At 31.6% G+C, this 12,614-nt stretch overlaps 3 protein-coding genes and 1 pseudogene across 3 annotated transcripts; 3 read left to right on the forward strand and 1 right to left on the reverse strand.

Annotated features, from left to right (window-relative positions):
- Window positions 495–1,180, forward strand: LOC105172650 (basic form of pathogenesis-related protein 1-like). Its single transcript, XM_011094169.2, has one exon. It carries the CDS (start codon window positions 562–564, stop codon window positions 1,039–1,041), a length of 480 nt encoding a protein of 159 aa, XP_011092471.1. The 5' UTR covers window positions 495–561; the 3' UTR covers window positions 1,042–1,180.
- Window positions 3,154–4,835, reverse strand: LOC105172828 (TATA-box-binding protein 1-like). The gene has a single exon (XM_011094403.2). The coding sequence runs from the start codon at window positions 3,972–3,974 to the stop codon at window positions 3,330–3,332; it is 645 nt and encodes a 214-aa protein (XP_011092705.1). The 5' UTR covers window positions 3,975–4,835; the 3' UTR covers window positions 3,154–3,329.
- LOC105172651 lies at window positions 5,924–6,495 on the forward strand (annotated as a pseudogene).
- LOC105172652 (basic form of pathogenesis-related protein 1-like) lies at window positions 11,798–12,548 on the forward strand. The gene has a single exon (XM_020697543.1). It carries the CDS (start codon window positions 11,875–11,877, stop codon window positions 12,364–12,366), a length of 492 nt encoding a protein of 163 aa, XP_020553202.1. The 5' UTR covers window positions 11,798–11,874; the 3' UTR covers window positions 12,367–12,548.

Consider the following 12,614-nt stretch of genomic DNA (forward strand, 5'->3'; position numbering starts at 1 on the left):
GAGGGGAGAAAGATCCAAAAAACATTGGAAGGAAAAAAAATTATTTACACCCTTTTGATTTTATATGTATTATACTTACCTGCTTATAAGTGCAAAAACATTATTAGGGTACGTATATGTTAATAAATTATACATATTGTTAAATTAATGAAAGGTAAAATTTGAAGTTTATATAAATATTTGTTGACGTTAACATAGTTCATCCAAAAACTAACTACAAGGGTATTTTTGTAAAAAAGAATTCCTGAAAAGAGTGTAAATTAAATTAACCCTATTTATAATAGAAAATAAACAATAAATAATAGATAGAAAATGGTATTCTTTTAATTTACTGGCAGTGTTAATGGCTCATTGATCTCACCTCTTATTACGTACCACCACACACTCAAACGAATTTGATGCAGTAATTATTCAACGTAAACTTGTATCTTTACCCCAAATGTTGTTCCACCATCCATCCATTAACCTCAACCTCTCCTATAAAACACACGAAATCACTTCAACCTAATATTCCCATTCCAATAAACGCATTGACACCATCATCTGCATATCAGAGAAAAAATGGACATCCCAAAACTCTCAATTCTCTCGATTTGTCTGATGGTGGCCCTGCAGCTCGCCTGCGCCCAAAACTCCCCTGGTGACTTCCTCAAAGCCCATAATGCTGGCCGTGCACAAGTTGGCGTCCCGCCCCTCGCTTGGAATGAGACCCTTGTCGCCTATGCTCAGGACTACGCCAAAAAACGATCCGGAGATTGTGCAATGAAGCATTCTGATGGACCCTATGGTGAAAACTTGGCAGCGGGGTCGTGGGACGTGAACGCCAAAGAGGCGGTGCAAATGTGGCTTGACGAGAAGAAATTCTATGATGTGGGTTCGAATTCTTGCATTGGAGGAGAACCGTGTTTGCATTACACACAGGTGGTTTGGCGAGGCTCGACCCATGTTGGGTGCGCCAGGGCGAAGTGCTCGAATGGATGGACGTTTGTCACATGCAACTATGATCCCCCGGGGAACTATGTTGGAGAGCGTCCTTATTAATTAGACATTGTTATGATAACATAAAGTGGATTACGACATTACTCATATATATATATATATATATATATTAAAAACAGTTGTAATCCTTTTTGTGTGTAATGAAATAAAATGAAGAAAAATGATGATTTTAGTCCTGTAACTTAAGGGGTGGCATTTCTCGAATTGATTTTCGTATTTATACCTATAACTTTATAATTTTGGAAATTTTATTCCTTTTCTATCCAACTTGGTCGGAATTGCAATTTAATTGAGACATGTGCATATCACATGTAATTTTTTAGACAAATTGACTGAAAAAGGATGAAAATTGTCAAATTTTAAAGTTACATGACTAGATTTCGAAATCAACTCTTACAAGACCAAAAAGGCCACCCCATAAGTTACAGAACTAAAATTTTTTTTTATTTCCCTAAAATGAAATTTTAGTTTGCTTTTCTTTTTTGATAAAAAAAAAAAAGTATATTTTGTGACTGAGTTTATAAACTTTTTAGAACATCTTATAAGATGCTTGTGAAATCACAAGATGCTATAAAGTATTTGATAATTTTTTTAAGAAAAATACTTATAATCTCTAATAATAAAATGTGAGGAGCGTATGAGCTCTTTAAAAAACAGGAGTTGTCAAATTATTTTCAATATCTTAATAAATTTCTTCAAATTAATTACGAATTTGTCATTACTAACATCTTATAAGCTTCATAATTTTATTTATCCAATACTTTATAAACTTATTTTTAAAATAAAATTTAACCAAACACCCTCTTACACGGTTTTTGAGCGAGCTAATAGTTTTTTTCACAAATATTTTATAAGATGTTCGAAAATTATGGTAAATTTTTATACAAAGAAAATTTATTACTTGAACTCATGTTTTTGTCCATTCTCTTAAAACTTGAAGAGGAAAGGGGAAATGGGTGCTTTGGACACAAATTTGAAAAAAAAAACACAAAAAGGGAAGAAAATGACTGTTTTCTCCCTTTAAGCTCGCCGCACAAGGATTATTATTTTAAAAATTATATTTCATTTTTTTTTATATTTTGTAATTATTCAAAAGCTATAATATTAATATAAAAATAATTTAAAGAATGATACCCTTAATGATCTTTTTATATTTAATCATATTTTGTAATCCTTTTAACTAAATATTATATTATATTACCATAAAAAAATATCTCGCATACAATACATCAAACCAAATATTATAATAGATAATGATGATTAGTTATCATTTCATTTTCTTTAACACCAAATCTCATCATGCCTAATCCTATCGTACAAACTAAACGAGGCCAAAAGGTTGGATTAACTATCCCATTAATTAATCTAAGCTAGGATTAATTCCTCCCCCCCCCCATATGCCCTTTCACTTAAAATTGACACAATTTTTATGATTCATATATTTACTCATTATTAAGTTGGTCGATTATTTTTTAATTTTTCCACGATAAATATTTTTTTTCACTTTTACTTTTTTTTTACTTGTAAAATACATATATGTATGCTTAAAAGAATGTATTTTAAATTTAAAAAAATCAATAATAAAATATAATAAAAAATATTACTTCTTGTTTTTTGGGACTTTTTTAAAATATTGAGTTTTGATTAGTTATTAAATTTTAAAAGTATAATTTTTGCCCTTCTTCTTCTTCATTTTTTTTTTCTTTAAATGTCTACTTTGAGCTTCTGCTACATATAAATTAAACAAAAAATATAAATATCCCACAAGGATTATTATTTTAATAATATATCTCAATATTTTTGTATCTTTTGTGATTATTTAGAAGCTATTAAAATAAAAATACATAAAATGATGCACTTAATGCATGGTCTTCTTACATTTAATCGTATTTTGTAACCTTTTCAACCAAATACTATATTATATTACCATAAAAAATATCATACATACAATACGTCAAATCAAATACTATATAATGAATGATGAAATTAGTTATTATTCCATTTCTATTACACCAAATTCTATTAAGCCTAATCCCATTAAACAAACTAAATGAGGTCAAAAAGTCATAATTTGAGGACTAATTTGCAATAATAAATTGTTTGAGAATATCATCTAAGGACCAAGCTCATAATTACCCCACTGAATCATCTAAATGGACATCTCACAAACAATCAATATTAGAGTGGAATATTGAGCAAAAATATAAAATGAAACACAAAATTTACATGATTACTTCAAATTGATAGATACATGAACAAAAGGAAAAGTATCATATACATGATCGGTCTCTTTTTGTTTTCCAACGTTCTTGAATAGTCATCAATTAAAGCTACATTCTCTTGTACTGTTCAAGAACAGGATATATGTTGTCAAACGCCGTAAACGTATCATCCTTCTGCTTGGCTCCGGCAATCACAATCTTTCCGGATGCAAAAACCAGAATCGTGACCTTGGGTTTCATCATCCTGTAAATCAGCCCTGGAAATATCTCCGGCTCGTAAACTGAATACACTCCATGCCCGCAAATCATGTTCTCCAATCTGACGGGGAACTTAACATCGCAAGAAGCAACCATGTTCTGAATCTTGAACCCACTGAACCTGACAGGGAAACCAACTTTCTGGACAACCCGGGCAAACTTCCTGGCCGCCAGCCTCGATTGTTGTTCCGTCTTTGCTCCGGTGCAGACCATCTTCCCGGACGCGAAAATCAGGGCTGTCGTCTTTGGCTCCTTAATCCTCATGATAACAGCAGAAAAGCGCTTGGGATTGTATTCTGAATTCCTTGTTTTGAGCGAGATCTCTGCAAGATTTAAGTTGCAGTCCAGGTTTACCGTCGAGACGATGTTCTGAATGGTTGGCACAGGGCTTGACGGGTTGTTGGACATTAACTCGGAATCCGGGGCCTGGTTTTCTTCGAACCATTGATGGAAATTCTCTGGAAACTGATTGTCTTTTAACCATTGATTAGCCATTGTTTCTTGATTGTTTCTGGTGTAAGAAACGCAATGGACGCCGAAATCTGAGAGATAGTTTGCCTTGAAGAACAAAGAGAAGTAAGGGAAAGAACTATGAATTCTTGATCTGAGGATTTAATAGATTGTGTTTGAACTCTTGTGTTATATATAAATATATATGTATATATATATATATATTTGAATTCTGGTAGGAGTAGGATATATTTAGTAGATTGTGTTTGAACTCTTTGTGTTATATATATATATATATATATATTTGAATTCTAGTAGGAGTAGGATGGTACCAATGATAAGATGTCAATTTAGTCCTTCATATACAATATTGAATTTTCATCCTTTATCTTTTTAATAATCACATTTAGTCATATAAGTTTAGAACTTTTAACATATTTACCTTAGAGACTCACCAACACCTGTTCTTTTGTTGTTCTTATGCTTGACATTGTGTTCGTCTGTTGAGACGTGCGGTCCGATTCCCTTGGACTACTAAAGGATGGACCATTAACGTATTGATTGTTGCACGGAGGTGGAGAGGGAAACATGTTATCAATGCTGCTTATCGGAGGTGGAGAGAGAAACATGTTATCAATGCTGCTTATCGCAATCTTTTGGCATTGATCCCTTATATATCACATTTGGCAAGAACGGAATCGACGGAGGTTTCAAGAGCTGGATCGAGATGCATAATCCCTTACTTGGATTATTCTGGATGAGATTAGACTCCGCACAATTAGTACTGAACTTACTCATAGTGTTAGCACTATTGCTTTCTATAGAGTATGTCAGATACCATGGCATACTTAGAGTGCCATTTTGGTTGTACGCTATGTACTTTTACTTTATTTAATAAAATTTACCTTTACCGAAAAAAAATATACATGTTTAAATGTATAAATATGTCCAATTATATACATATTTATATATTTATATTGTATAAACATAGATTCATATATGTATAACTTATTAATTTTAACAAAACTTAGTTATAAACAAACAAATAAATATTTAATTTTAAGAATTTAAAATAATTTATACAAGTAGAATATTTTTCTTTTAATTTGAATTTATAAGCTAGTAACTATTTTTTATTAATATATTAATTAAATAATATAATATTTTAATTATTAAGAGGTGTAATTTTATATACAGATTCAATAAAAAATATTAATAAAATAATTTTAAGTTAAATAAAAAAAGTATAAATAATAAAAAATATATGGGTCATATTATTCATTCTCATAAACATTACTTTAACAGCCACTCTACTTTTTATTAATTACAAAACACCCCTTAGGGCATTTCTATTATTGAAAACTTAAGTTAAAGTTTAACCAACACTACAAGAAAATAACTCGATAGCAACGAAAAAGAATTAGCATCGAGGTAATTGCCAAGTAAAATTCTCATTGCTAAATCACATTATTTAATACAAGAATTTACTTGTTGATATTTAACAACGAATATTTTACAATATATATTAAATAGTGTAGATTAGCAACGGAAATTTTACTTGCTAATTAGCTTGACGCTAACTTTAGCATTGAATTTTTTTGTAGCTATTTTCTTGTAGTGCAAGTCAACATGAGTATTTTGAAACTTTAAAGGCTGTCATGGATAGTTTATGTGATTTTTGATTTGTATAAAAAGATAATAAATGGAGGATGTAAATATAATTATCCTTAATATCTGTCACATCAACCAGACGAGGTCATAATAGATAGAAACTGGTATTATTTTAATTAATTGGGAGTGTTTAATAGCTCATTGATCTCACCTCTTATTGCATACCACCACACACTTAAACGAGCAAACAAATCTCATGCACTAATTATTCAACGTAAACTTGTATCTTTACCCCAAATGTTGTTCTGCCATCCATCCATTAACCTCAATCTTTCCTATAAAACACACAAAATCACTTCAACCTAATATTCCCATTCCAATAAATGCATTGACACCATCATCTGCTTATCAGAGGAAAAATGGACATCCCAAAACTCTCCATTCTCTCGATTTGTCTGATGGTGGCCTTGCAGCTAGCCTGCGCCCAAAACTCCCCTGACGACTTTCTTAAAGCCCACAATGCTGGCCGTGCATAAGTTGGCGTCCCGCCCCTCGCTTGGAATGAGACCCTTGTCGCCTATGCTCAAGACTACGCCAAAAAACGATCCGGAGATTGTGCGATGAAGCATTCTGATGGACCCTATGGTGAAAACTTGGCAGCGGGGTCATGGGACGTGAATGCCAAAGAGGCGGTGCAAATGTGGCTTGACGAGAAAAAATTCTATGATGTGGGTTCGAATTCTTGCATTGGAGGAGGACCGTGTTTACATTACACACAGGTGGTTTGGCGAGGCTCGACCCATGTTGGGTGCGCCAGGGCGAAGTGCTCGAATGGATGGACGTTTGTCACATGCAACTATGATCCCCCGGGGAACTATGTTGGAGAGCGTCCTTATTAATTAGACATTGTTATGATAACATGAAGAGGATTACGACATTATTCATATATATATATATATATTTAAAGATAGTTGTAATCCTTTTTAAAATGAAATTTTAATTTGCTTTTCTTTTATTGTGATTGAATTTATAAGCTTTTTAAAACATCTTGTAATATGTTTATGGGATCATAAGATGCTATAAAGTGTTTGATAATTTTTTTAGGCAATATTGCAACTTTCGTCCTGTATGTAGAGGGGGTTGGCAAATTTGGTCCTCTAACTTTCGCGGTGGCAATTTTAGTCCAGTATCTTTCAAATATTCGCGATTTTGGTCCTTCAGCAATTTTAGGACCATTTTGCCCTTCTAGCGAAAAATTAACCCTAGCCCCCTTCATGCTCCAAGTTTGGCCCAACATGCTTTTGAAATAAATTAAGCTCTCATAAATTCATCCTTTTTTTCGATCGCCTTGTTCCCGAGTATTCAAAGTCCTCGATTTTACGGACTTCCTCGAACCACACTACCGCAACAGATGGTTCACAGGTATTTGGCTCCTTCAACAACAAACAACACAACCCTATTTCGTTTCCTACCTTAGGGCGTCAAAGGGATTTCAATATAGGGACTTAATAGAATTTTGGACAAATAGGTTGAACAAAGGCCTTGTTTTATTGAAAAAATATAGAGAATATTACATAAATATTATTCCTCTGTTGGATGAGACAACTGTTTAGCCTCTCATATTATAGAGGACTTGACTCTTTGGGGAAACTCCCATAAACTGAAAGTTTAAAATACTACAATAGATTGAAAAGACTCAAAATTCTAATCCTTTGAAGAGTTGGAAAAGTTTTTCTGATGATACCCATATGCTTCATTACATCTTTATTTATAGGTGTCCGCGGACTTCAAATTCGGACTCCAAACTTATTTTTTGATGACATCATTGCATTTATCATTATCTTGTCTCTTTCGGATGACGTCACTACGTTCGTTATGGTCGTGTTTTTTTCAACTGTTGGTCATAATGGTTTGTCGGCCATGTGATTTTCAGCTAGCTTTTCTACTTTGCTAACTGTTGGCCTTTTGTCGTTTTCTAGCAACAATCTTATCTTTGATTTTTTATATTTTTTAATTTTTACTTCTTTTTATAAAAAATTTTCTTTGGAGATATATATTTGCACCAAATACACCAAAAAAGTTCGAAATGTGGTACGTTTGCAACCATCAAACTAATTAAAATAAAATTAAAACCACTAGACTAAAACCCCAAAAATTGAAATTTTGTACATACATACAAGTCGATAAAGTTGCACATGCAGCAATGTTCTCTTCTTCTTTTTGGAGAATAAGAACTGATTTCTCAACTCCATTATGAGAATCCAAACCAATGATATATTTTCTCGAGTAAATTATAATTATTTTTTCTAATATTTGGTATAATTATCAATATTTTTTTATTGATTGAAAAATTATAAATATCCCCCTTAAATAAAAAAATATTATATAGCTTTTAGACAGTGAAGTAAACATTACTATTTTATCCTTGCTAAATTTTTTTAAAATTAAAAAATATATATATAAAATAAAATTTGAGAGTGGGTAAGAAAAACATTAGTTTATAAAAATATTTTAAAAAATTATACAATATCTATAAAATATAATTTATAATTCGAAACTGTATTTATAATTATAAAAATTGGATGAAAAACTTAATAGGAGCTAACAGAATGAACTCCTTGTTAAACGGACTTTAAATTATAAAATATTTTTAATTTTTTAAATAATAACGATATATTTATAATTATGTCAAATTTTAAAAATTGTGATTGTAATTTAAAAAGAAAAATAAAATTGTAGGAACAAAGTTTCATCATTAGGTTTGCACATGCCACAATGTTTTGTAGTCAGAGTTCTGGATCTCAACTCAATAATGGCCTGACGTTTTAAGTGTTCGGAATAGGGATGTGTTTGTTTAGTCAAAATAAGTGATTGGATGTGATTATACAGAGCTGAAAAATTGGAGCTAATTGAGGTTCAAAGTTGAAGTACATGTTCCGTAATTACCGCTCTGTAAAATTTATTGCCAAACATCTCCATTATGCTCAAGTATTCAAATTCTCAAACATAATTTCCGCCTGACTTTTGTACAATATGAATATTTTTTTTAATTAATATTTTATTATATATTAGTTGACATTAAAAATTTTAAATAATAAAGTGGGGAAATGAAATTAAGATATTGAAGCCCTAATTTATGCTAATTTTTCCTCCTTTTTCGCAGCATCACGTGCTTTTTCCCTCCAAAATAGTTGGTTAACGGCAATTAATAGAGCATAACAATCATACACGCCCCACATGACTTCATGGGATCAAAAAGACTTATTTTTTAATTTAACGGTACCAAAACCTTAACCTCCAACAATTGTGGTACCAAAAGATTTTGCCCGTTATAATTCACTGCGTCCTTAATTTGAAATGTTCAAATATCAAATTCTTATTAAATATATTAATAATTCCAAAACCCAAAAAAAGAACAAATAAAAATTACTACTGGAAAAACAGGATGAAATTATACTTTTAATCCCTCAGGATATGGGGTTCAACACTTTTAGTCATTTACTTTATGAAAATTTTAAAATAGTCCCAAAATTGAGAAAATTCGACACATTTAATTACTTTTATGCTTTACGAAAATTTTATAATGATCCTGAAATTGAGAAGACTCAATCCATTAGTCCCATAAATCCGATAAAGTAGAGGATTAAATACGTCGAGTTTTCTCAATTTTGAGTCCATTTTGAAAATCTCATAAAATAGAGAACTAAAGATGTCGAGTTTTCTAATTTTAGGGCTATTTTGAAAATCTCGTAAAATAGAGGACTAAATATATTGAACCCCTATCCTATGGAACTAACAGTGTAATTTCGTCATAAAAAATTATATATAAAAACATTTATGGGACTCAAATATGTTTTTATTTGTTATTATGGGATCTCAATCTTACCACTTGAATAAGATCTTATTGGCCTATAGATCATCATCATCTTCTCTCTCTCTCTCGCTTTTCCTTTTCCAGAACAGTTCCAATAATTATATTATGAGTTTCAATCATTAACAATTAATATATATGTACAAATTATCAACACCAAATATTTAGAACTAACTAACAATTCCAGTACAGTAGGCAAAATTACACTTTTAATCTCATATAATAGGGGGTTTAACATTTTTAATCATTTGCTTTACGGGATTTCCAAAATGATTTCAAAAATTAAAAAACTCCACATTTTGTACCCTTCTTTACGAAATTTCCAAAATGGTCCAAAAATTGAGAAAACTCGACACATTTAGTCCTCTACTTTATATGATCTATGGGGCTAAATATGTAAAGTTTTCTCAATTTTAGGACCACTTTAAAAATCGCGTAAATTATAAGATCAAATATGTCGAGTTTTCTCAATTTTAGGATTATTTCAAAAATTCCATAAAATAGAGAACTAAAAGTGTCGAACCCCTTATCTTATGAGACTAAAAGTGTAACTATCTCTATTACAGTACATCAACAACTATCATTAGAATTATATCAAATACCCATACCACGATAGGTTTGAGATCATCGAACCTCAAATTCATCAATTAAACTAAGTCTCATTGACCATAAATCACCATGTCTAAGCACTTTTGTTCAGGAAAAAGGGGAAAAAAATAAAAATAAAAATAAAAACACATCTTTTCATTTCTTCTTAAATCAAGTAATTCTTTGACAAATAGGTGCAGGATGGTGACATGCGTTCACATGACCAGTGACTTTACTGCCAAGCCAGGACAATATTCGATGAGATTGATAATGTTATTATATAATATATAAGTATTCAAATAATTCCAAAAGAATATATATGTATATATACTTTGTTATCTGAAATAAATTGATTAAGATCTGCATGCATAGTCATACAATTTCGAGTCCTCTAGTATTTGTCTTCACTCACCCACAATAATACCGGTGATTCTCTATATAATTAAATAAAATTAAATTAAAAATAACAACAACATTACAAGAAATATAATATTTAATTATAATTAATTATCATGGTTAATAATTAATAGTCATAATAAAAAATTATTGATTACGACCACACAACAATTATTGGTCATAGTTTTTGCAAGTATGGCTAATACATATGTCATGACTAATGCCAAAAATAATTTTTATAGTGAATAAGTTAAATTTTTGTATAGCCAATCAAATCGTTATTTACCACAGCTTCTATAGCCAATGAAATCGTAGGCAATATATAGTAATTTTTTTCAAGTGTTATTAGCAGTTATTTTTGCAGGCGATGCCAAAATATTAGTCATAACTAAAAATAATCACAAATATATATTTAGGTCATTGCTAAAATCGTGGTAGATGTAGATTAACCGTGAAAAATATTAAATTTTTTTTATTTATTTGGTTTGATCATCATAGATAATAATGATTTTATTATGATTTTTAAACCGTTATTTATTTATAATGTACTTAACAATCTATTCTTTTTTTAGTGATGTAAGTTAGATTCTTAGATGGAACCAATTATGTTGTCTTAATTGGAGTAGCTACAATTAATTTAATCCTATCAAAAACCATGAAAAATAGATTTTTCTTTGATATTACAAGAATTTGAAATATTACATTTTATGATGGTTAATTTATTTTGATTAAATCTTGTCCAAACGAAATATATATATATAAAAAAATCATGCATCTCCATCAATCACGAGATTTCGACACATACAGCAGTTGGTAGATGTCAAAATACAGGTTATTACAATGTATCAAAAACAAATTGTGTGCCTTATTACGCGTGTGAAGCCCCATTGTCGTCTTTTTGTGCGACTTTTGCAATAGATGTCTTTTTGTGCTTGATTTTTCTATATCAAATTAAAAAATACGTACATATGTATGTATATATATATGTTTTTCCTAAAATAACCCCTGCAAATCTTGAAATAATTATGGGGAGATTATATATTCAGTATCATGCAGCTATGTTCAAATTATACTTACCATCGCAAATTAATAAATGTCTTACCATAATAAAAGTAACCAAAAAATGAAGGGCTAAAAAGTAAAAACACATACACCATATACCTTTCCTAAACCATTTTTGGAAACTTAATTAAACACTATCACTATCTTCTTCTATTCATTACATCATTAAAACATTCAAATTCAAAAATTAATTCAATACATCAATATTTCAAATCAATTCATTCGATCAAATGAAACAAAGAAACAAAAAAATTTTTATAACAGTAGACATATATATATATATATATATATATATATATAATCTTTTGATTGTGATGCGTCAACCTTACTGACAGAGAGGAAGACCTCTGCTACTCCCTGTGAATTATAAATACAGCAACATATCATTACCCATAACCGTCCCAAAAATCTCACAAAATGGATTCCTCCACCATTTCCCTCCTCACAGTGTCCCTAGTAATCGCCTCAGCAATGGCTGCCCGCGACCTCCCCCAACCCCAAAGCTCCTCGCAAGCCTTTCTCGACGCTCACAACCGCGCCCGAGCACAGGTGGGCGTCCGTCCCCTCGTCTGGAATGAAACCGTCGCGCGTTACGCGTTGGACTACGCCCACAAGCGCTATGGGGACTGCGAGCTGGAGCACTCCCAGGGGCCTTACGGCGAGAATCTGGCCGAGGGGTGGGGGACGCTTTCGGGGACGGATGCAGTGGGGATGTGGGTGAGTGAGAAGTCGTGCTACGACTATAGCTCCAACTCCTGCGTTGGTGGGGAGTGCCTGCATTACACGCAGGTGGTTTGGAACGACTCGGTTCATCTGGGGTGTGCCAGGGTTCAGTGCCGCAACGGTTGGTTGTTCGTCATATGTAGTTATGATCCTCCGGGGAATTACGTCGGCCGACGGCCGTACTAGGGTTCTATGTTCATTGACATTCTTAGCAATGTTAGATGTGTGATCATGATGGAATGTTGGTGGTGGTTTTTTATTTAGTATGAAGAAATAGAAGGGTTTGTATCATGTATTATTAGTCTTAATCACTATGATCACGGTGATGGAAATTCTAATCCAAATCTAATTTGGTGGTTTGGTTTGAATTAATTATATGACAAGTGTATTATATTTTTTGTGTGATTGATGTACAATTTACAAAAAATGATAAA

The sequence above is a fragment of the Sesamum indicum genome, linkage group LG10, assembly GCF_000512975.1.
Source record: "Sesamum indicum cultivar Zhongzhi No. 13 linkage group LG10, S_indicum_v1.0, whole genome shotgun sequence".
In the NCBI taxonomy this organism is placed as follows: Eukaryota; Viridiplantae; Streptophyta; class Magnoliopsida; order Lamiales; family Pedaliaceae; genus Sesamum; species Sesamum indicum.

Bases quoted from the DNA above. Each gene is read 5' to 3' on its own strand.
- LOC105172828 (XM_011094403.2), bottom strand. From the start codon at position 3,974: ATGGCTAATCAATGGTTAAAAGACAATCAGTTTCCAGAGAATTTCCAT.
- LOC105172652 (XM_020697543.1), top strand. From the start codon at position 11,875: ATGGATTCCTCCACCATTTCCCTCCTCACAGTGTCCCTAGTAATCGCC.
- LOC105172650 (XM_011094169.2), top strand. From the start codon at position 562: ATGGACATCCCAAAACTCTCAATTCTCTCGATTTGTCTGATGGTGGCC.